The sequence below is a fragment of the Otolemur garnettii genome, unplaced genomic scaffold, assembly GCF_000181295.1.
Source record: "Otolemur garnettii isolate 467f Iridium unplaced genomic scaffold, OtoGar3 scaffold00074, whole genome shotgun sequence".
Classification (NCBI taxonomy): Eukaryota; Metazoa; Chordata; class Mammalia; order Primates; family Galagidae; genus Otolemur; species Otolemur garnettii.
In genome coordinates, this window is record NW_003852469.1 from 6,704,490 (window position 1) to 6,729,626 (window position 25,137).

General features: G+C 44.9%; 1 protein-coding gene across 2 annotated transcripts in view; it reads right to left on the minus strand.

Moving 5' to 3' along the window:
• Positions 1 to 8,979: 8,979 nt before the first annotated feature.
• The window catches only part of SLC39A14 (solute carrier family 39 member 14), a 50,099-nt gene continuing 33,941 nt past the window's right edge, over positions 8,980 to 25,137 (minus strand). The window contains exons 4-10 of one of the 2 annotated variants that reach the window (XM_003793975.3): positions 24,465 to 24,648; positions 21,109 to 21,278; positions 18,483 to 18,605; positions 17,446 to 17,631; positions 17,048 to 17,255; positions 15,472 to 15,656; positions 8,980 to 12,009 (exon numbers count right to left, since the gene is read on the minus strand). In XM_003793975.3, the coding sequence (XP_003794023.1) occupies positions 11,863 to 12,009; positions 15,472 to 15,656; positions 17,048 to 17,255; positions 17,446 to 17,631; positions 18,483 to 18,605; positions 21,109 to 21,278; positions 24,465 to 24,648 (1,203 nt within the window). In that variant the 3' untranslated portion in view covers positions 8,980 to 11,862. Of the gene's footprint in view, positions 12,010 to 15,471; positions 15,657 to 17,047; positions 17,256 to 17,445; positions 17,632 to 18,482; positions 18,606 to 21,108; positions 21,279 to 23,507; positions 23,678 to 24,464; positions 24,649 to 25,137 lie in introns of both variants that reach the window. The other variant, XM_012807735.2, reaches the window with a different exon arrangement.

The following is a 25,137-nucleotide window of genomic DNA, read 5'->3' on the forward strand; positions in this document are numbered from 1 at the left end:
CAATAGAAGTTTGAAAGGGCTTCGGGTTGTTTGGGGTATGTCTATGTAGGTCTGTCTCACATGGTCCATGGAGAATCACCTGTTCTCAGGGCGTAAAGGCTGGGAGTGAAGGCTGCTGACTCTCTGCCACATTAGCCTCTTTGCTGGTCTTTGAGTCTTTACTCTTGACACCCCTAATCCACTTTCTCCACCTTGACCCCAGACTCAACTTCTACTACAAATTTGGCTGCTGACTCTGTTCCTCATCTCCTTTCAGTGGCTCCCACTGCCACTGGGATCAAGTTCACCTGGCCCACCATCTCCTTCCCAGCCTGACTTTAACCCACCTCTACAGCTCCTGTCGTTCTGTGGCCTCACTGAGACCTTTCAGGCTGGCCACAGGGAACCATTTGGAGAGCTGTGACTCTCCAAGGAAGGATGGACTTTGAAGAACAAGGAGCAAGGGAAGTATCCTAGGCTGGACAAAGCTGTAGAGAGGCATAGGGTTGGAATATGGCGGATGATCAGGCCAAAACCAGCTCAGTGAATTCCTAACCTGACATGGTGGCTTATGCCTGTAATCCCAGCTAATTGGAAGGCTGACGCAGGAAGATCATCTGAGACCAGGAGTAGAGTTTGAGACCAACCTGGGCAACATAGCAAAACCCTATCTGTACAAAAAAATTAAAACTTAGCTGGGAATAATGTTACATACCTGTAGTGCCAGCTAACTGGGAGGCTGAGGCAAGGAGGAGCATGAGCCACATAGTGAGACCCCATCTCTAAAAAAACCAAAAAGACTCCAAGAATATTCTGATACATTCATTCATCCAATGAGTGCACTTCGTGTCAGGCATTGTGCTCAGTGTTAGGAATAAGGTAATGAACCAAAACTGACACGATTTATGTCCATGCTGAGTGTAATCTGATGAGGAAAAAAGCATGAACAATAGCCATCTTTTTGTAGTGTGAGAAAATAAATTTCTAGCAGGCATGGTGGCTCATGCCTGTAATAGCAGCACTTCGGGAGGCGAAAGTGGAAGGATCACTTGAAGCCAGGAGTTTGAAACCAGCCTAGGCAACGTAGAAGCCTCATCTCTACCACAAGAGAAAATATAAAAACCAGCTGGGTATGGGGGTATGTGCCTGAGTTCTAACTACTCAGGAAGCTAAGGCAGAAGAATCCCTTGTACCCAGGAGTTCAAGGTTACAGTGAGCTGTGATTGTATCACTGAATGCTAGCTTAGATGACAGAAGACTCCATGTCTAAAATCAGTGATTTTCAGGCCAGGTGCAGCAGCTCATGCCTGTAATCCTAGCACTCTAGGAGGCTGAGGTGGGAGGATCACTTGGGTTCAGGAGTTTGAGAACAGCCTTGCTTCTACTAAAAATAGAAAAATTAGCTAAGTGTTGTGGTGGGTGTCTGTCTCCCAGCTACTCAGGAGGCTGAAGCGGGAGGATCACTTGAGCCCCAGAGTTTGACATTGCTGTGAGCTACTCGATGATGCCACAGCACTCTAACTAGGGCTACAGAGTAAGACTCTGTCTCTCTAAAAAAAAAATAAAAAAAAAATTTATGTTCATTGGTGGTTCATTGATTTTAGAGTCATCACAGTAACAGTTCCCAGCAATAATTGGAGATCTTTATTTCCTTCACCTTGCAGACCTGTTCACCTGGGGCCAGGTATCCAATTGCTGAATTTGGTATCCCTTTTCACGTTTTGCATTGCTCAGACTTGAAATAAATATTTGAAATAACCAAGATTCATGTATAAGTGGCATTTCTCCTAGTTTCTTCAAATCTAGGTTGCCATCTTACGAGGCTTATGAGTTTTAGCATATTTCCTTATGAAACTCTCTAAGCACTTCACGAATCTTAATTAATGGCCAGCCCCTCTGAGACATAATTATGAAGACTTTAATTTAACAAAAAAGCTCGGAGAATCCTTGTTTCCACTGTTGTGTAAAAGTAACCCGGCTTCAGTTTCTATTTATATGAATCCATTAAATATTAAACTTATGTGTTAAGTGCAGACATGAGAACTGTAGAATATTTAAACAATTTTAAAAACTAGACTAAAATGGGCATTTCTGAAATAGCCACACAGAACAAAAGGTATTTCATAGTGTATAATCACTATTTTTGTATAAAATCACTACATTATTTATTAGTATCACATAGTTTATGGACATTATATACTTTATTTTGTTCATATCTTTCTTAGTTTTATTTTTATTTTTTTAATTGTTATTATTGTTTTTTTGAGACAGAGCCTCAGGCTGTCACCCTGGGTAGATTGCTGTGGCATCACACCTCACAGCAACCTCCAACTTCTGGGCTCAAGTGATTCTCCTGCCTCTGCCTCCCAAGTAGCTGGGACTACAGGCACCTGCCACAATGCCCAGCTATATTTTTTGGTTGCAGTCGTCATTATTTGGCAGGCCCGGGCTGGATTAGAACCCATCAGCTCAAGTATACGTGGCTGGCGCCTTAGCTGCTTGAGCAGGCACCAAACCTCTTTCTTAGTTTTTTTTTTTTTTTTTGAGACAGAAGGCTCAAGCTGTCTCCCTGGCGTAGAGTGCCAGGCATTTCAGCTCACAGCAACCTCCAACTCCTGGGCTCAAGCGAGTCTCCTGCCTCAGCCTCCCAAGCAGCTAGGACCACAGGTGCCCGGCACAACGCCCCAGCCATTTCTTGGTTCCAGCTGTCATCGTTGTCCGGTGGGCCTGGGCTGGACTCGAACCCACCACCTTGGGTGTACGTGGCTGGAGCCCTAGCCACCTGAGCCACAGGGTGCCGAGCCTCTTTCTTAGTTTTAATTAAATAATCTATGCATGACTCCCCCATCTTGATATCTAAAAAAACAATCACCAAATCTAGATAAAAATATATTTTTGTAATTAGGAAAACATGGCCCATAGCAACATCCTACCTATAAAAGCATGATATCAAATTAATAATCGCTTTAGATACTTGAAAGTAAAAAATGCTAATGAAAGATTGGCTAACTGGTAAATGTATGTACAGGTCAATATTCAGGCCATGTATTGGGTCATGCACAAACCTCTAATGACGTGTTGGCCCTTGGTCTTCCTGGAGAACCCTTGGCCCTGGTTCGTATGAGAAGCGGGATAAGAATTGGGATCCCCAAAGCTGCCATCACTTCCTATTAGTATTGTTTGTATCATTACAAAGTAGAGGAATGGCAATCACTACCCAATGTTGTAATACGGTCTGGGAGAGTAGAATTTAATACCCCTTGCATGCCTGGGCTGGAACATTCCAAAAGTAAGACGCCGTAGGTTAACAGCCCTGGCATAGTCAAGTTGCTTGGACCAAAATTTTATTTTATTTTATTTTTGCACTTCACATTCATATTTTATTGCTACATTAAAAATGAAAATAAACTGTAAGAAGCTGCAAAAGCATGAACTCTCGTGAAGATTATGAAGCAATGGAGGCAACCGTTGTAGAAGGTTAAAATTGGCTCATCTAGTACTGTGTTTCCCCCAAAATAAGACCCACCCCCCAAATAAGCCCTAGGAGGATTTCTATGCATTTGTTAAATATAAGCCCTACCCCGATAATAAGACGTAGTGATGCAATAAGACATGCCATGCATTTTGGTGCAGAGAGGAAGACATCCCCTGAAAATAAGCCCTAGTGTGTCTTCTTGAGAAAAAATGAATATAAGATAGTGTCTTATTTTCGGGGAAACACAGTAGGAGGTGTAAGGACTATGCACACTAAGGTCATCAATGATGAGACTGACAGCATGTGCCACCCGGAATTTATGTACCAATGGGAGTTTAAAAATGAACTTAAGGGAACATTGGTTACCTATAACTTATTAGCCAAGAAGTATAGGTAAGAAAACATCACAAGAAGCCTAAAATCTCTAAACACATAGGTTGACAAAAAACAAGCCTAAAACCAGGGCTCTCAGGCAATAGTGAAATTTTTCTTAAGAGATCTCCATTTTGGCTCGGTGCCTGTGGCTCAAGTGGCTAAGGCGCCAGCCACATACACCTAAGGTGGTGGGTTTGAATACAGCCTGGGCCCGCCAAACAACAATGACGGCTGCAACCAAAAAATAGCTGGGCGTTGTGGCAGGTGCCTGTGGTCCCAGCTACTTGGGAGGCAGAGGCAGGAGACTCACTTGAGCCCAGGAGTTAGAGGTTGCTGTGAGCTGTGATGCCACGGTACTCTACCCAGGGTGACAGCTTGAGGCTCTGTCTAAAAAAAAAAAAAAAAAAGAAAGAAAGAAAGAAAAAGAAATACTGACCACCTCAATGAGCCCTCCACTTGCTTTGAACCTGCTTAGCCTGGACCAAAATTTTAGAACAGGGTCCCTTCCTCACAGGCTATATCCTGTCAACTTACTCCCCCTACAGTCCATTTTTCTATACAGCATAGCTTTCTAAATTTAGAGCATAAAACTGATTTGTCATTCCTCTGATTAAAACCCTCAAATGACTTTTCTTTTCCCAACATGGTCAGCTCAAACCTCTTCCATGCCTCCTACAGTTCAGCCTGGCCTTGCTTATACTGTATATAAAACTACAGTGTACACACACTGGCCTCAAAAAGACTGAGCTTATTTCTGTCCCCAGAGCGCTTGCATTTGCCGGCCCTTTTTGCTTGGAACACGTCTAGGTGTGCAGAGCTGATGCTCAGTCTGATTCTCTGCCTAGAGCCCTTTCCTGACTACCGTAGCAGCAGCTTCACCGCCTGCCCCTTCCCAACCTCCTTCCCTTGTGTTAACTTGTCTGTAACATTTGTGTTTGTTTGCCCTCAGTCCTTAAAGGAGGACCTTTGGCCATCTGTCTTTTTCACTGCTCTGTGATACTATCCTTGCCACAAAGGAAGCTCAACAATTTGAATGAATATCATCTTACTCTTGTCTGGAGCAGAAGTTCTTAACCTGGGGCATAGGGGATTCAAGAGATCATTTCTTTCTTTCTTTCTTTTTTTTTTTTTGAGACAGAGTCTCACTATGTCGCCCTTGGTATAGTGCCGTGGCATAACAGCTCACAGCAACCCCAAACTCTTTTTTTTCTATTTATTTATTTTGACAGGGGCTGGGTTTAAACCTGCCACCTCCAGCATATGGGGCCGGTGCCCTACCCTTTTGAGCCACAGGCGCCTCCCCAAACTTTTTTTTTTGTAGTTTTTGGCCAGGGCTGGGTTTGAACCCACCACCTCCCGCATACAGGGCCGGTGCCCTACTCCTTTGAGCCAGAGGCGCCACCCCTCAAACTCTTGGGCTTAAGCACTTCTCTTGGGACCTGCCACAATGCCTGGCTATTTTTTTGTTGTAGTTGTCGTTGTTTAGCAGGCCTGGGCTGGGTTCAAACCCACCAGCCCTGGTGCATGTGGCCAGCGCCCTAACCACTGAAAAAAAAAAGAAATTAAGGTTTATGCAAATTGACCAAGAGGTTGAAATAATAAAGAAATTAAGGTTTTGAGTATATATCTATATATCTACTATATATAGATGTAGATTTTGTTTAAATAGATTTTTTTTTATGGAGACAGTTTTATTTTGTCACCCCTCAATAGAGTGCTGTGGCATCAGAGCTCACAGTGACCTCAAACTCTTGGGCTCAAATGATCTTGCTTCAGCCTCCTGCATAGCTGGGACTAAAGGTACCTGCCACCATGCTTGGCTACTTTTTTTCTATTTTTTGTAGAGTCGGGGTCTCCCTCTTGCTCAGACTGGTCTCAAACTCCCAAGCTCAAGCAATCTGCCTGCCATGGCCTCGCAGAGTGCGTGAGCCACCACACCCAGCCTTGAAGTCAGGAGTTTAAGGCCAGTCTGGGCAACATAGTGAGACCCCCATCTCTACGAAAATATTTTTTAAAAATTAAAAATAGCTGGGCATAGTGAGGCTGTTGTGAGCTATAACTGCACCACTGCACTCAGCCAAGGACAGAGACCCTGTTCCCTGCCTCAAACAAACCAAAACAAAACAAAATTCACCTTTCTCAGAAAAGAAAAGCCTAAATTCCATCTCTCTATCCTATCTGTTTCATTTTCATGAGGAGGAAAGAAACCCTACATTATTTGCATAATTACTACAATGCTTACCATGTTATGACTTGGGCAGCATGAGGTATTTCTTCTCACGGGCCATGTCTATTGGATACACCCAGACAATGGCTTCAAAAGAGCTTGTAAACTTAAGAAGTTACAGGGAACATGCCACTTGGAAGATTCCTATTCTGGGAGAATACTCAAGAACAAAAAGACTTTTTTCCCCTTCCTTCGTAGCACCTATAATTGTTTAAGGAAAACAATTTTCTTTATTGATTTGTTTTCTTTCTTAAAACCCAAAGGTTGGGTGGTGCCTGTGGCTCAGTGAGTAGGGTGCTGGCCCCATATACTGGAGGTGGTAGGTTCAAACCCAGCCCAGGCCAAAAACTGCAAAAAAAAAAACCAACCCAAAGATTGACATCATGTTCGTCAAAGGACCTTCCAATTAACTGGATGTTATTCTTAGACTTTGATGCATTTAAAATGTTAGCCAAACGCAGGAAGAAGTATTTTGAGAGCATTTCATTTATACTTCATTACAAGATTTGGGGATGGGCAGCGCCTGTGGCTCAAAGGAGTAAGGGCACCGGCCCCATATGGCGAAGGTGGGGCGGAGGTGGCGGGTTCAAACCCAGCCCCAGGCCAAAAACCGCAAAAAAAAAAAAAAAAAAAGAAAAAAAAAGATTTGGGGGAGGGTTAGGGGCCTCCGCTGGGAATTTCCTGATGGCTATGTCACATGTATATATTTGTGGAAACATAATGTGGATTATTGCCCGAGTTTAAAGTTCCAAAGATCTACCCACAGAAAAATCACAGAGAAAACATCCAGAGCCTCGTGAAAGAAAGAACTATTTCTTGGCTTATGATTGCCAGGGTTAGAACACTTTGGGGTTAATCCTTAACTGTAACTGATGCTACCATCTCAGAAGATCAGCCACTGTAGAGTCACAGATGACTGTCACATAGGAAGAACAGTCTGTTAACTTCCTTCCTTCATTTAAAATAAACCCTGAATAGACACCTGCTAAGAAAAGGTCATGATTTTGGAAGGAAAATGTTGTGTGTGTGTGTTTTTTTCTGGCAGTTCTTAACATACTTAGCTATTGACTGATAAGGACCTTTGGATCTTTCTCAACCACTGATTTTTTTTCTGCTATTAAAAAAAGTTATCTAAAGCCAACCTGTCAGGAGTAGAATGTAATTCTTTATTCCAGAAGAATGAAGGGATTTACTTCCACTGGGATTTGATTCTATCATTCTTCATTAGTCTGTTTCACATTGATCATGAAGGCACCAAATCTAAACTAGAGGGAATTTTTTTTTTTTTTTCAGTTTTTGGCCGGGGCTGGGTTTGAACCCACCACCTCCGGCATGTGGGGCCGGCGCCCTACTCCTTTGAGCCACAGGCGCCGCCCCTAGAGGGGAATTTTGTTTTATGTTTGTCCATAAATCAAAACCCCTGTATCCACTTTTATGGTCATTTTTCTTGAAATGGATTTTGCTGAAATCTGATGCAAGCATCCCTGAATTGAAGAGAAGAGTGTACAGACACAACAGGAGAACATTATAACATCTTCTGAATTTTACTATATTTTACCTTCCACCAAAAAATATCCTAAATGGCTTAGCTGGTTAAGAGTATTACAAAGAGATGTCTAAGGTCAAGGTTTTAATCTACTTAATGGCCTATTTACTTTGCTTAGCTATGTTCTATGTGGGACAAATTCACCTCTCTCAAACTTGTATTTCCAAATAAAGGTGGACCAGGTAACAAGACATAAACAAGGCCATCACCAGTGACATGAAAACACAGAACTGCTGCCGAGGAAAATTGAGCATTTTCACAAACACAAAACTTAAAGGCACTTCATTTAGTCTTTTCATTCATTTTGTCTGTGTGACAAGTGCTGACATCATAGAAACCAGATATAACCTTTACCCAGAAGAAACTTGGTGTATGAAGACAGAAACTACAATGCAAATCCTATTAACAGGTATACAGAGAGAGACACCAAACCCAGCCTGGAAAGGCAGTAGGGAGTATGGGCAAAAATCAATTTCAAGAAGGTGACAGGAGCTGAAGGATGGAGTGAATGTCACTTTGAACAACTCCAGTAAATGATGGAGTAGCTAGGTGATGAAAATTAAAAGCCCAGCACGAGCCACTTGACACATTATTCTTGAGTTTAAAAAAAAAAGGACTAAGCAATAGGCATTTGGAAATATCTAATATATATAGTCCTAAGACTGAATCAACCAACCCTTTTACCTTATGGCTCATTTCTATTGTTGAAAAAAAAGAAAAAAATAGATCCCTAAGCCTATAACTAAGTTGGAATCGGACTAGCTTTAGAATAGTCTCATGACGCCTATAGCTCAACTGGCTAAGGCGCCAGCCACGTACACCTAAGGTGGCGGGTTCGAATCCCCAGCCCGGACCTGCCAAACAACAATGACGGCTGCAAACAAAAAATAGCCGGGCGTTGTGGCGGGCGCCTGTGGTCCCAGCTACTTGGGAGGCGGAGGCAGGAGACTCGCTTGAGCCCAGGAGTTGGAGGTTGCTATGAGCTGTAATGCCACGGCACTCTACACAGGGGGACAGCTTGAGGCTCGGTCTCAAAAAAAAGAATAGTCTCATGATAGAGAACTTCTCCTTGTAAGACACACATGAAATGTAAATGAATTAAGCCAACTCTACATGTTGAATTTACATTAAACAGGGTGATAGAAAACACAATTCTTTTATCTTGCAACATAGTGAAGCCAGACTCCATAAAAGAGAAACTAATCATTTTTTAAGTGAGCAAATTATGACATACAAAATTCCTTCCAAAATTCTACAAAAAGTGGGCCTTGGTCAAATAGAACTTTTATTCAAGTCAATGCAACACCACTGCCACCTTGTGTTCAATGGTCTTCATTACACCCCCCATTTATGCAAATGATCACACATGGGATTCTCAACAATTACAGAATATAGCTTTATTTATAGAATCTTACAAATAAAACATTTACAGTCCACATAAGTTAATTTTCTTTTCTAATTTCTTCTCATAACACCTGAGTTATTTTAAAAAATACTGTGATGGAACTGCAGAACCGTAAAGGGAAATATGAACAATATAATCCCAACCTCTTTTGCAAAAATCAAACTTCTTTTAAAAAGCAGATTTCCAGCATATCACCATCTCTTTGGAGGAGGACTTACTAAAAACACATCTTAGGTTATCCAAACAGAGAAGCCTTCTTTTTTAAACCCAAGGGGAAGGACCAGTGAGGAATAGCTCCAAGTTGACACTAGTCACAAAATACCTTTAGGAGCAAGGATGGTGGCAACCTGCCCACCAGTGGCGAGGTGAGAAGTAGCAGAGCCCCTGTCCCTGGCTTACCATTCTAGCATATGACATACTTTCCTTGGTGACATTAGTATGAGCTGGTCCATCCAGAAAAAGGCTGAAGCTGCTAATGCTAGGGGTGAAAAAAGTCCTCAAAACAACTCACCACTCCTTCGACTTCTAATATGTACAAATGCTTAAAACAGCAAATTCATCATTTAAAAGTCAAAAAGAAATTGCCACATTTTCAACTCATGAGGCAAATCTGTTGCCAATGGCAACTTACAATCAGTCGGATTGAGTGTCTCCACCCCTCTTAAGCTCCGACTAGGACTGACCTCTGCTCCAGTTATAGCTTAAAGAGGATTTCCCTTTGAGGCAGCTGTCTATGAAAGGAAACTTCTTAACTTGATACAGGTGTGCACAAAAAGGGACCGCACCCTACTATTTCATATTTTATTTTTAAACATATTAAAGATTATATTTTTGAGTTCATCTCCTAACCTAGAAGCCCACTAGCTCTTAGTATTCTACTCCCAAAGTGTGTTTTTGAGGAATGACGGGATCTGTAGGGAATGCTACACTTATCAATTTAATACATTGATATGAGTTAAGTAAAGCAAAATGTTCCAGACTCTATAAACTCTGAGTGTCATCTTCTGTTAACTCCTGAAAGCAGATTGAGAAAAAAACAGAAAAGATGAAGAAGTATTCTAAGACAATAACAATAATAATAATAATGATATAGTAATAAAAAGTTAGATTCCAACATTCAAGGAATTGGTTCTTTGGTAAAATTGGACCACAATCCTATCAGGAGTCAGTCCTGATATTTAATCTAGGACCTTGATCACTGAGGTTTTCTTCCTTTTTCAGCTTAAATTCGAATCTACTGAAGCCAACAGGCAGGATACGGAGAAAAACTTAGAAAGTATCACTGCTCATGCTCTTGCCACAAATATTCCTGGTTTGAGGGATGCTTCTCAAGAAGAAGAAACAAAATAGATGCTGCTTTTGATTATGAGAGTGGGCAGTTTTTCTGCGCAAGAACAGAAAAAAACACAGGCGTTGGCAATGAACCAGTATTCTTATCAGTCATGCATACAAATCGGTTTGTGAACATGGCCCCTAGGCTGTGGCTGTGGGCACCACTAAGAAAGGCTTCTGGAGAGACTGGCTCCCCAAAGTGGCTAAAGAATCTCACATTATCAATATGATAATAATAAATCAATTCACGTAGTGAACCTGGAGATTAGCTCCCCTTGAAGCCAGAATTCTGAGGTGAGGGCTCCACAGCGCCTGAGGCCGGCCTACAGTTTCACAGACATGTATATCCTTTCACTTTTTGGAAGAGAATTAGAATTAGAATTAGGATTGAGAGTTACTCAACTCAATACAGGATTCAACCTTTTTTGTGTTTGGGGAGAGAAGGAGTGGTAACCTACAGAAGACGTTTACAACTCATTTGCAGCATAAATCATCAGGGCCCCCACCCAAGTTCTGACCTTTCATTTCAGAGTCCCCTATTATCTGTACTTTTATTTATGATATTGACAAATCTGAAATTTTGCCTGTACTGATTCCATTTCTGATGACCAATCCTTGTCTAAGGAGAGCATAAGCTGGAACTCCAGTTCTCCAGCTTCCCCTCCAAAACAGTGTGCTCAGAATGTGCTTCTAGGGAGGCAGCTAAAGGTCTCTGAGAAGATGGAAGAGGGCAAGAGGTGAAAATCACAGCAAAATCAAGTGTCTTCTCGCAGAGCTCCTGACCCTCTAATTTTGTCTGTATTGACCTGAAAGAGGTCCAGGGAACTACATCTCAGAGTTAGCTCACTTGGGCAGCCACAGACACCAGGTGCTGCCACAGAACCAATTGCTGGCACCCCAGTGGGAACAAACGAGCCTCCTGACGAGATGTGCATCATTGGTTCTACCTCCCTCTCCCTCAGGAGGATCCCTGCCCCTTCTCCCATCTCATTCCTCTATTCTGATTTTCAGTTCTCTTTGAGAAGCAATAGGCAACTGAACAGACATTGTAAAAATGGGAAGGATTCCTGTCTCCTGTCTCTTCTCTGTGACACTAAGTCCAGTTCAAAATCGGTCCACTGCACACTTAGGTGCACGGGCCCCAAACTACGGATTCACCTCTTGAGATATTTCTAACCAAGTTTAACCACTCGCTATATTTTTGTACTACTGGGTAAAGGATTCGAAATCTTTCAGCATTGGTTCCAAGAGAAAGAGGCCAGGGTGATCAGAGAAACAAGTTAGGCTTGTCTCGGAAGCTGCGCTCAGGTTCCAGAGTCACTATGAGAAAAGGAGAAGAGAGAGTGCGAGGCACTACCTAGAGACTGGTTACCAGGGTGGCTTATTCCTAGGATAGAGCATTTTAAAAACAGCTGACATTTGAATGCAGGAACACAGTCTGTGTCGGTTTTTAATAGAACTGCCTCGTCATGGTGTTTCATGGCTGCTGAGTCCGTGGGCCAGGCATCGGGCAGCCCAGGGCCCTACCCAATCTGGATCTGCCCTGAAAACATAGTGAGGACCAGCATGATGGTGAATCCAGTCAGAAGGCCCAGGTTTTGGATGACAAAGGGGATCAAGATGCTGCCCTTCTTTTCATCTTCTTGGCAGACCTCATTCATCTCAGGGAACTAAAAGACAGAAAAGACAGCTGCATTTCCTTTCTCAGCACATCCAGGCCCATTCAGTTACTGAGATATATATCAAACTGGCTGACAAAATTAACAGCAGCAGCTAAACCTTGAATGTAACAGCCTTTATCTAGGGTGGTTACCGAGACCTTACAACTACCGAGGTAAAACAAAGTACTCTAGCCAGGGATGGGGGAGGCCTGTAGTCCCAGCCACTCAGAAAGCTGAGGTGAAAGGACCACTTGAACTCAAGGGCCTGAGGTTGCTGTTTGCTATGACACCATAGCAGTCTACCCAGGATGACGGACTAAGACTCTGCTTCAAAAAATAAAATAAAATAAACCAAAAAACCCCACAAAGTACTCAACATGCATGGGGCCTGCACTGTGTTTAGATGCTCGCTAAAAATAAATGCACTCTGATTAAAAAGAAAAAAAAAAAAGAGCACACTTCAAAAGCACTTGAAAGGCTGGGGGCGGTGGCTCACATGAACTCAGGAGTTCGAGACCAGCCAGAGCAAGACCAAGACCCTATCTCTAAAAAAATAGCCGGGCATTGTGGCAGGAGCCTGTAGTCCCAGCTACTCTGGGAGCCGAGGCAAGAGAAATCACTTAAGCCCAAGAGTTTGAGGTTGCTGTGAGCTGTGACACCACAGTACTCTTCTCGGGGCTACAAAGTGAGACTCTGTCTCAAAAAAAAAAAAAAAGCACTTGAAATTGTCTTTTTGGCTCAGTGCCTATGGCTCAAGCAGCTAAGGTACCAGCCACATACCCCTGAACTGGTGTGTTCAAATCCAGCCTGGGTCCGCCAAACAACAATGATGGCTGCAACAAAAAATAGCCTGTAGTCCCAGCTACTTGGGAGACGGAGGCAGGAGAATCGCTTGAGCCCGGGAGTTGGAGGTTGCTATAAGCTGTGATGCCACAGCACTCTACCCAGGGTGACAGCTTGAGGCTCTGTTTCAAAAAAAAAAAAAAAAAGAAAGAAAGAAAGAAAAGAGAAGAGAAGATCTTTTTGCTACTAAAAGGTCGCGATGTCGCTTTCTGAGGAAACTGCATGACTATACAAAGGGACTGGAGTAGATCAAGGCCTTGTGCTTCAAGACAGGCAACAACTACAAGACCCTCAAATAATGCCAAAAAGACAAAACAAACAAACAAAATCAGGTGGGCTCCCCACAAGACAGGAAACCATCCATGAAGTAAAACCTTTCCATAGGGTAAGGCTGGATCATGGTAGTCAGCATTTTCACCATCTCATCAAAACTACCATCTTCAGGCTGGATATGGAGGCTCCCAGCACTCTGGGAGGCCGAGGGTAGATTGCTTGAGCTCAGGAGTTTGAGGCTATCCTGAGCAAGAGCCAGACACTGTCTCTGCCAAAAATAGAAAAATTAGCTGGGTATGGTGGCAGGTACCTGCAGTCCTGCCGCTTGGGAGGGCGAGGCAGGAGGATTGCTTAAACCCAGGAATTTGAGGTTGCTGTGACCTAGGCTGCCACCATGGCACTCTGGCCTGGGCAGAGTGAGACTCTATCTCAAAAACAAAAACAAAACAAGACAACCATGATTTTTAAAGGATATGGAAAAATAATTCATGCAAGTAGGCCAAAGACCATGTCATGATAACAAAGAAAGAAAGGACATCAGCCTCATTAGTTATACAAAAGATGCACGAGATTAAGTATTTCACTAGTAAATACAAAACTACTTAAATGGTTATACCAAATGTTAGCAGGTACACTTCAATGCATATTTTCAGGCTCTGCTGATGATGCAGAAAGGTTAAACCCTTTTATTTATTTATTATTGTCTTTTTTTTTTTTTTTTTTTTTGAGAGACAGAGTCTTAAGCTGTCACCCTGAGTAGAGAGCCGTAGCGTGACAGCTCATAGCAACCTCAAACTTTTGGGCTTAAGTGATTCTCTTGCCTCAGCCTACCAAGTAGCTGGGACTACAGGCGCCCGCCACAACACCTGGCTATTTTTTGTTACAGTCATCATTGTTGTTTAGCAGGCTGGAGCCAGGTTCAAACCCACCAGCCCTGGTATAGGGGGCTGGCACCCTAACCACTGAGCTACGAACGCCGAGCCAGGTAAACTCTTTTAGAAAGCAATCTGGCAATACTTGTTAAAACCCTAAAACCATGTGTCCACCCCTTGAGCCAGCAATTCCGCTTCTGGAGTTAAGGTATACTCTCTCACCAAATAATACTGCCAGTGAAAGGGGTGTTTTCAAATAGTATGTACCATAGAAAAATGTCTAAGTTAAGAAAGGAATCAACATAAAATTGTGTATTTAATGTGATTATAGTTATAAAAATAGACACACATATGCATTGAGACAAAAAAGAAACAAACTAGTTTTTGTTTTTGTTTGCGATACAGTCTCATTCATTCACCCAGACTAGAGTGCTGTAGTGTCATAGCTCACAGCAATCTCAAACTCCTAGGCTCAAGAGAGCCTCAGCCTCCCAAGTAGCTGAGATAATAGGCCTGTGCCATCCCACCTGACTCATTTTTTTTATTTATTTTTATTTTTATCATATTTTCTTTTTTTTTAGAGACAGAGTCTCACTTTGTCACCCTAGGTAGAGTGCCGTAGCATCACAGTTCACAGCAACCTCCAGCTCTTGGGCTTAGGTGATTTTCTTGCCTCAGCCTCCAGAGTAGCTGGCCCTACAGGTACCTGCCACAACGCCCGGCTATTTTTGTTGTTGTTACAGTTTGGGCGGGGCCACCCTTGGTATATGGGGCCAGCGCCCTTCTCACTGAACCTCGGGCACCACCCTAATTTTTTTATTTTTAGTAGAGACGGGGTCCCACTCTTGCTCAGGCTCGTCTTGAACTCCTTAACTCAAGAAATCTACTTGCCTCCGTCCTCCAGAATGGTAGGGTTACAAGTGTGAGCCACCGAGCCCAGACCAACCAAAGTATTAATTGTGATTGTTTTAGGGAAGAATGATTATGGGTAATTTTCTTTCCTCCTTTTCCTCCCATGCGCCTTTCCTCTATTTATCTATACACACTTGTTCTATAATATTTAAGCAAAGACCCTACATTGATATAATCATTTTCTTTAATGACATGTAAGAGAAACATAAACTTTTCCTTCTTTAAATCTCATGTCCCCTTAAAAACCACTGAATTGTACACCTTAAATAGATAACTCAATAAAGCTTTGTAAAGCTATTTTTGTTGCTGTTGCAGACAAGGTCTTGCTGTCACCTGGGCTGGAGTGCAGTAGCATCATCAGAGAGCACTGCAACCTCAAAATCCTGGCCTCCTGCCCTAGCCTCCCAGAGTGCTGCAATTCCAGGTGTGAGCCACTGCACCTGGCCATCTTGAAATAAAGCTGTTATTAAAGACAAACAAACTAGCAATAATGTTCCTGTAGCTGCCCTCCCAGTGAAATGAATAATCTGGCCCAATTTTGCATATGTGGCATCAACTCTGAAAGACTTACCATATCAGCCAGGGATATATACAAAAACATTCCTCCAGCCAGCGCGAAAATCCAGTTGGCAGAGAAGTGGCTGCCGGCCAGGATGCCAAAGGCCAACCCCAAGTAGCAGCAACAGGCGGAAAGGAAATTGAAGAAGAGAGCTTGCTGAATGCTCATCCCAGCATTGAGCAGGATGACGAAGTCTCCTGTGGACGGGAGAAAAGAGGAAGAATGCTGAAAGAAGAATCATATGATGTATCAGGAGACAGAGAACACCGATGACATCAGACGGCCTGAACTACACATAAAGCCTGGAGTGACAAGACCAAGACACCTACCTCTTCCTATTTAGGAACTCTCCTTTTGCCAAAATGGTCATATATTTCTGACTTAGAGGGTGAAAATAATTCCCAAGATTTTTAAAATAGATGACCAAGCTAGCACTGGCCTCATTTCTCTTTTGACTGGTAGTGAAATGGATGGAGCTCCCTTCCTTGCAACTACTGTGATCAGCGTTTTTAGGAAATAAAATTGAGACTGAGGGAAGCCTACGACAAAGCCAGGATTTGACCTGGAGTTGCCTCTGAGCCTCTGGGGTCCTGGCTTTCTGCACTTCCCTCCTATAGATAAGTCCCTCCTAACCCCTGGATCATTTACTTCCCCCACCTGCCAGACTGCTTACACACAGCATTTGGGAGGCAAAGATACACCCTTTTTTTTTTTTTGGTGAGACAGAGTCTCACTTTATCGCCCTTGGTAGAGTGCTGTAGCGTCACAGCTCACAGCAACCTCCAACTCCTGGCCTTAGGTGATTCTCTTGCCTCAGCCTCCCGAGTAGCTGGGACTACAGGTGCCTGCCACAACGTCCAGCTATTTTTTATTGCAGTTTGGCCAGGGCAGTGTTTGAATCCGCCACCCTCGGTATACAGCGCTGGCACCCTACCAAGTGTGCCACAGGCACCACCCCAAAGATACACTTTACTGAGCCCTCAGAACAGAGTGAGGCATGTGTTAAGTCCTTTTTACCACTTTTTCTCTCTTTTTTTTTTTGAGACAAGAGTCTCACTCTGTCACCCTGGGTAGAGTGCCCTGGCATCGTAGCTCACAGCAATCTCAAACTCTTGGGCTTGAGTGATTCTCTGGCCTCAAGCTCTGAGTAGCTAGGATTATAGGTGCCTGCCACCACACTTGGCTAGTTTTTCTATTTTTAGCAGAGGCAGGCTTATTCTTGGTCAGGTTAGTCAAACTCCTGAGCTCAAGCGATCTAACTACATGGCCTCCTAGAGTGCTAGGATTATAGGCGAAAGCCACTGTGCCTGGCCACCATTTATTTTTCTAAAGATAAGCACCATAATTATTATCCCCACTGCACAGGTGAAGAAACGGTCCACAGCACAGGGGCTAAAGGGAAACAAGCATCCCTGTAAAAAAGCCATCATTTGAAATTATCTATCATCTATTAAGAAAAGGTGACTAGATTTTATATAGCTTAGGGAGTGTGATAATTACTTAGAGTAAGTATTATGACATGGGTGAAGAGAACAGTAAGATATTAGCCATATGACAACCGAGGAAGCACAAGTGGACACCCGCCTACCCAGCTCATGCGGGAACTCCTCACAGAGGATGGCCACGGAGGTGCTGATGCCTTGGAAAACAGATACAGTGAAGGAGGCACCAATAGCCAGACCATCGATGAAATTGTGGAGGCCATCACTCAGGGTGATCATCCAGGCCAGCGTGCCGATGTGAGAGTAGCGGACACCTTTCAGCCAGTAACAGGTGCTCTGGGAAGCCTGCAGGTCCTATGAAAAAGCACATCCCCAAGGCCTGCAGTCAGAAGCTGAACCAGGTGCCCTCCAGGTGGGGCCAAGCCCATTGCCTCTTAGAGCAGTGGTTCTCAGCCTTCCTAATGCCATGATGTATTTTCATTGTCACAAAGGGGTCACAACCCACAGGTTGAGGTTCCCACCAAGCAGCTGACAGCCCGCTCACCTGCACGGACAGTGAGCCTACAATGACCTTCTCATCCACCGGGGCTTTGCTGTCCAGCTCGCTGCCACAGTGTTGAGGAATCATGTGGTCCAGATCGCCATTCTGCAGCTTCTCCATCACACCCTCCTCCTGGTCCTTCTTGGAAGGCAGTGTCTCGGAGGTGTAATGGCTGTGTCCCTGGTGATGCTGTAGGGGTGACAGGGAGGGGTCAACACGACACTCACCAAAACCACAGACCTGGACTGAGTGCCTACCCGGAGTAAGTGTACCACACATGGGAAAGACCTCATTTCTACCACCAAAGAAAACACAAGCAGCTCCCTACAAGAAATGTAGGGAAATAAGGACTTGGCGTTAGATGTCAAAGCTGTCACTTCAAGGCGAAAGCTCATTCCAGCAAGGTGGCCACTGCTCAAGACACTTAGAACTCCTTCTTTGCAATGGGCAACTATGCAAGGATAACTATGCGTCAGGCACTGGGGGTATCTTTCCAGAACTACACTATAATATATAATAATCAGTTCTGTCTCATTGTGGCCATCATTCTTCATACACAGTGAATGTACATTATCAAGCTCCTCTCCCATCTAAAGATACACACATACACAGGAGAACCTCTGTAAGCTGGCCACCCAAGGGATTGTAACAAACTGATCAACGTAAGGAATTAGGCCCACTGTACTTATAGGTACGGGAGGGCCTGTCTATGAAAATTAGGCCAACTTAAGGAAGTGGTCAGTGTAAGGAGGTGGTCCACGACAGAAGTTCTATTGTATATTAAAAAGATAATCTAGAATAAAACAAAGGGGATAAACAACTGCTTAGTAAAAAGCACATAGGCCAGGACTTGCCTGTGGTCTGGCCTCACCCTAGGGCGTTATCTTCATACGGTAAAATGGGATCATCTCCTCTAGAAATGTGTGTTTCATGAAACTTGTGGTGTTGAGCTAACACCACTTACCGAAACACATCGCTGGCATTTTCTGAAATCGGTGCTTTCCCTAGAAGAACCTCCCTTCCCAACAATTGGGCCTCACCTCATTTTTCTGTTTAAGAAGTATCTTCAAGATCTTCTCTGTGAAAAAGAAAAGATAAAAGCCCCCAAACACCACTGCAGACTTGGAGACATAATAATCTTCCATAGGGTTAAAATCGAAGGCCTGTGGACCCAGAAAGACAAAATGAGTTTAAGGAAAAAAAAAAAATTCTTCACCGGTTTCCTCTCTTCTCTAAACTACTTCCTTGACTCCAGGGAAGGAAACAGACCAACTGGAATAACTCTGCTCTCACCCTATTCTCCTTCCAGCAAAATCTAATCCTTGTTTTCTGAAGTGACATCACCAGACCTGCCAAGTTCTCTCAAGCTCATTTTTTGATGCAAAATACAGATCATCTATATAATTTTAATCTCAGGAAGAACAGCCTTGGGTATGGTTTTCTACTTTTAATTTCTCTTGGTGCTTTGCTACAAAGGCGTACTTTGTCAGCAAATTCCGTATTTAAGGAGAAGACACTTGCGTTTATTTTCATCTTATTTAGTGTCCCTGGTTAATCTGCCTGTAAACACAGGGAGGTGGTGTAATTATACTTTCTAAAACAGGAAACCCATTTCCCAGTTAAATAGGAAGAATTGCAATATCTCCCTGACCACAGACCTCCCAGTGACCACAAAGCCGAAAAGCTGGTTATGTTACTAAGAGCATCTATTTTTGGGGGGTTTTGTTGAGTTCTTTCTGAAATTTTCACTTATTTGAAGTGGGGGGAAAAGGTGGCCTGGCACAGTGGTCAAGCCTATAATCCTAGCACTCTGGGAGGCCAAGGCTGGAGGATTATTTGGGCTTAGGAGTTTGAGACCAGCTTGGGCAAGAGTGAGATCCCCAGTTAGCCAGGCGTGGTGGCACATGCCCCTTTAAGTCCCAGCTACTTGGGAGGTTGAGGTGGTAGGACTGCTAGAGCCCAGGATTTGAGGTTGCCGTGAGCCAGGCTGACATCTCGGCACTCTAGCCTGGGCAACACGGTGAGATTGTGTCTCAAACAAATAAATAAAGTGGGGAGAAGGAATCCATTAAAAAGAGACAAGACTAGAAATCAGGAGAATTCGATTCCAAGTTAAGCTCCTGATTTACGGTAGAATCCTGTGAAAGTGTCTAATGTCCGGCTCCTTTGTTTTCTGAGGGGATCTCCAGTCCTCTCATGAATAGGCTCAAGACAGAAGTTGATCACAACTACAAGCAACTCTGGGCTACTTAAAAGGTAAGTGTTGCTCTTTTAAGTTTTAACTGGACCAAATTCAGCCGCCAATGAAACAACCCATTCAGGTCAACTTTCCAAGACTGTCGAATCATCTTAGGGAAAAGGAAAGTGAAAACAGACAAGCAACACCTCTCCATAAAAAGCCATGGGGCATGGTGGAACATTATGGTTACAAGAATCTCAAAAGCCGGATTCTAGGTGCAGGAATATGTATTCTTGTGCAAGTCGGATTCCAAAGGGTGAAACATTACTTACTCTACACGCCAGCATTGACCTAAGGATTAACTATGAAAAAAAAAAAAAAAACCAACAAAATAGCACCTTGGAAGAAGCGGTGTTACAGGAAGCATGAGGAATCAACCATGGGTTTGCCTAGGCCTGTCAGACCACCTACCAGGAAACTCCTCATGCTTGTTGTAATTATCCGGTCTACTGAAGCGATTATGCCAAATCGGATGAAAAATCTCCAGGGCTGTCTACCAAACTTTACAAATACCGTGCTCCTCTCCCTTTGAGAATTTTCTGGTTAACTTTGGTAAAGGTACCGTCAACATACGTGAAACCAGACCGTGTTCTATTTAGATTACCTTTGCCCCAAAACTCCCTACGGAGCAGAACTGATCTTTGTACTGAGACCTGTGGGTTCTATTTTTTTTTTTTTTGAGACAGAGCCTCAAGATGTCACCCTGGTTAGAGTGCTGTTGCATCACAGCTCACAGCAACCTCCAACTCCTGGGCTTAAGCGAGTCTCCTGCCTCCACCTCCCAAGTAGCTTCGGGACCACAGGCGCCCGCCACAACGCCCAGCTATTTTGGGGTTGCAGCTATCTTTGTTGTTTGGCGGGCCTGGGCTGGATTTGAACCCACCACCTTAGGTGTATGTGGCTGGCACCTTAGCCACTTGAGCCACAGAAGCCGAGCTGACCTGTGGGTTTTGTTGATGTGTTTTGTATGTCTCTGCACCAAAAGCCACAAATGGAGAGGCATAAGGGAGCCACAGAGAGATCTCACTCCACTCCCCTTTTCCACTCAACATTAGATAGGGCTTTCCAGACACCAGGTGCTTATAAATATTAACTCATTTAACCCTCACATCATCATCTTGAGATCAGCCCCCTATCATTGTCCCCATTTTTTTTTTTTTACATCTGAGGGAACAGAGGGACAGAGAGGTAAGTGGCTCGTTCAAGATCATATAACTTGTAAATGGAATTGAACCTACGTCTTAAAACCTATGCTTTGCTGCCTCCTCTCCTAGCTCAGGCTCAAGTCCTAGTTTCATTTTCCAGAAGGAAAGGATGCCGAAGAGTCCTCTCTGCTTTCCATCTAAATGCAGGACCCTCCCGCTGTGCCCCGAGGTCCCCCAGGAGACTGGCGTGCTCCTGCTTGAGAAGGCTCTGGCCTGCCATACCTCGGGGATGAGCTGGAAGAGGGCGTTGGAGTAGAGGGTTCCAATCGCCAGAGCTATGAAGTAGAGCAGCAGCCTCGTGTAAAAGGTCTTCTTCATGAAGGGCACCACACTGGCCCCCATGAGAGAGCAGAGGGAGATGACGGTCACACAGAGGAGACCATATCCCCACACTGCCGCCGTGAGGGAGGGCCAGCCCCACCCAGGGCACAGCAACCACCATTTAGGGGATGGAAGGTGGAAGGGATGGGGTGGCAACAAGGCGAGTTTGGTGGATATTAACAAGGGAAACACAAAAGAAAAAATTAGAAAGAGACAAGTAGGGAGGGAGAGAGAAACAGAAAATTTGTTAGTGATTCAAGTCTGATGAAATTTCCTTCAATCAATTCAGGAGAAATGAGGAGGAATTCAAGGTGGCCTTGGAACCCTGGAACTACTGCCCCTGCTGCTCTGGGTGGCCCGAGTCATCCCTGGCAGCAGGTGTGAGTGGCAGGGCAGGGTGCTGCCTAGTCACACACCTAAGGCCTGCTCAGCCTCCCATAGAGGCTGCCCTGGGCAGACTTTGGCCTCAAGGGCTGTCTTTCAGAGGAAACAAGAGCAAGTGAAAAGAGACTAATCACCCAGTTGCCGTGTTTGCTTTTCCATATCCAATCCGTACTGCATGAGTACACGTGATAACACCAGGACCTGTTTTGGTCTGTGTGAGACACGACAAAGTCAGGTGTGCAGGGCAGAAGGCAAGGACCACAATAAATACCTAATGCCCATAAAAGCAGGATCTTAACTTCCCTGTTTTTGTTTGTTTGTTTCCATTTGTTTTGAGAGGGGGGGACTCAAATACAGAGAACAGAGTTCCAGGATTACGCAGTCACCAAAAAATATCTCCTCTAGCATTTACCACTGTGACGCTCCATCCGGGCTTTCAGTCCAGGCCACAAAGAAGGCAGCACAGAACTGTGCCGGGAGGAGACCCACCCTGGTGAGCCACAGGAGCGGAGCACATACAATTATAGTATTTCCATTCAAATAGGCAACAAGGCATTTCATTTCAAATCTTTTAAAAATTAAGAAATTCGTATTTCTGGAGCTGAAAAAAATAGCCCAAGATGAGGCTGCCCACAAGAAGTGCTTGCTGGAGCCATGAGGGATTTTGAGACACTGTCAAGGTGTTAACCTTACAGCAGATCATTTCTTTGATTAGGAAGCAGCCACAGGCAAGGCACAGCATCCTGGCTGGTACTTTATCCACGTTAGACTTTTGAATGGGAAAGGCTAGGAAGCTGGTGTCATTGGCTCTTTATGATAAGTAGTGCCCACCATTCCCTAAGGGGCTTGACCACACATGTCTGCACACCCTGGCCCCCTCCAGCAGTGCCCCAGCCTAAGCTGAGAACGTGGGCCAACCGTCAACTTGGGTCTTATTTTTATAGCTCCTCGGTGATAACAATTAATAAACAAAATTAACAAACATTTTAAAGTAAGGGTATCAGGAAGTCGGTCCTATCAGGAAAAAGTCAAGATGCAAGGTATGAAGAATTGAGTGCCCTTTCACTTACTTTGTCATTTTTTATTTTGTTTGTTCTTGTCAAATAAATAGTCTTTGTCTGACTCTCTATGCCACAGACTACAACCTGCTTAAATTTAAGGGTTATTACCTTTTTTTTTTTTTTAAGAGACAGAGTCCCACTTTATTGTCCTCAGTAGAGTGCTGTGGCATCACAGCTCAGAGTGCTGTGGCATCACAGCTCACAGCAACCTCCAACTCCTAGGCCTAGGCGATTCTCTTGTTTCAGCCTCCCAAGTAGCTAGCACCACAGGCGCCTGCCACAACGCCCAGCTATTTTTTTGCTACAGTTTGGCCTGGGCTGGGTTTGAACCCGCCACTCTCGGTATATGGGGCCGGCGCCCCACTCACTGAGCCACAGGTGCCGCCCAGGGTCATTCACTTTTTAGGCTAATCCTATGAATCAGTTGGTAACCTCTTTCGTCCTATCTCATTCCAGATGGATAATGCCCACACCTGAGTACCACCAGGGCTTCTCTAAAGGCCTGGCAGCGCCCACTGCTGCAGCTTTCCCCTGGAGCCCTAACAATGGGGCTGAGGAGAGGCACTGAGGAGGGGACACCTGGAGGTCCCCAACAGGGAGGGCAAATGGGGAGAGCCTTGCATCTGACAGTACCTGAAGAGGCCAGAGGCAAACCTGAGCACCCAGGGAAGTGAGAGATGGTCCCTTAAATCCAGAGTTAGAAGTCATTTGTGGCCCTTGATATGAGGGAGAGGCTCATTGTTCAGAGAGCAGTTGTTGGGTGCCTCAGAGCCCAGGGTGAGGGACTGGTCAGCCAGGGGAAGGCTCAGCATGGCACCCGGGGAGGAGGACGCACACGCTTCTGTTCTACTGCACCTCTGGGATGAGCTGGAACAGCGCGTTAGAGAGCAGCGTTCCAATGGACAGGGCGATGAAGTAAGTGAGCACGCGGCTGAAAAACGCTTTCTCCATGCAGGGCAGGACGAGGACTCCCAGGAGAGAGGCCAGGTTAATCAGTGAGACGCTGAGAAAACCAAAGCCCCACACTGTGGAGGAACAAGAACAGACGGGGGCCTCCATTACCGAGGGCGGGGTGCTCCCGCTGCCTGGGGCGGGCCCACTCTGGGCACACAGAGATCTGCTAACCCATCGGTAACACCTGCCGAGTCCATCTCCAGCTGGGTGCCGTGGAGACACCACAGAACACCCTGTCGGAGCTGCCATCCAAAAGAAGCTTACCTTTTCAATGGATGGCTGTAAACAACATTAAAGGTGAAAGACCGTGTTACTTAAACTCCCATAGCAGGAAACAATCTGGAACATCACACAGGCAGTGCTCGTGAGGTGCCAAGAGTGGGGCAGCACATGCCAGCACAAAGGACCTCAGGATACTCAGGGCCTTAAGGAAGACGGCTCACAGCCCGTGGGGTCCACTGGGCAGGATCAGAACTACCAGGAAGAGGAGGGGAAGAAGGAGGAAGCTGGCCAAGGGCAGCCTCTGGGAGGCCTTAAAGGTAAAACTAAAAAAACCATTGTGTTGGCCTCCTTGTGGTTCAAAGAAAGCCAGGAAGAAAGTGGACAAAAAGGCACCTGCAGGCTGCTCACAAAGGCCAGCACTCCGGACTTGCCCCAGCCACACTGCCCAGGGGGCTGACAATGTGCTAGAGTCCTCTTGGGGATTCAAAAATCATCAGTACAATCATCGCCTCCCTGCTGCTGACAACTGCATCTTGTCTGAGGAAGGGCTGCTGGTCAAGCACTCAACTGTCAGCCAGGGAATCCATGTGAGGACCAGCTCCCGGCTCAGGCTCCTGCCCTCCTTGCCCGGCTCACCTTCCACCGGGGTCGGCCTCCCCTCTTCCGTCTGCTCGTTCTTGTTTTCCTGGTTCTCAGAGGTGCAGGCCCGCGAGCCCAGCTGCTGCAGGATGGTGGGGCAGAATTCCTGGAACTCGCTCTTCCCGATCCGTGATCGGTCACTGAAATTGTGGGCAGCAAAGAGGTCTTCCGAACTGAAGCACTGAAACACAGGGAGGGGGCAGGAGGCCTCTTAGAACCTCTGAAAACCCAACCTACTCAGCCTTCCCAGAGAAAATAAGACAGAAATGTCCAAATTGCAGTGAGTTTGTAGATCTGGCTTGTCTAGAGGGGAGAGCAAGGTGGTCCCTAAACTTGAAAGACTGGTAAGCAGTCTTAGGGACTCGCCACCAAGAAATGTTACACTTACAAGCACAGCCATGTATAAATGGCTGCCTGAGCAGATTTAGGAACAAGACCCCAATCATCATGACCTGGTGTGGTTTCTAGAAAACATGCCTGAGATACAAGCTCCATCCAGATACCAAATCTAGATGCAAATCACAAAAGCCCAGCGGGCTGTTATATATTAAAATGCAGATTCTAGGCTTGGCGCCTATAGCTCAACCGGCTAAGGCGCCAGCCACGTACACCTAAGGTGGCGGGTTCGAATCCCCAGCCCGGACCCACCAAACAACGACGGCTGCAACCA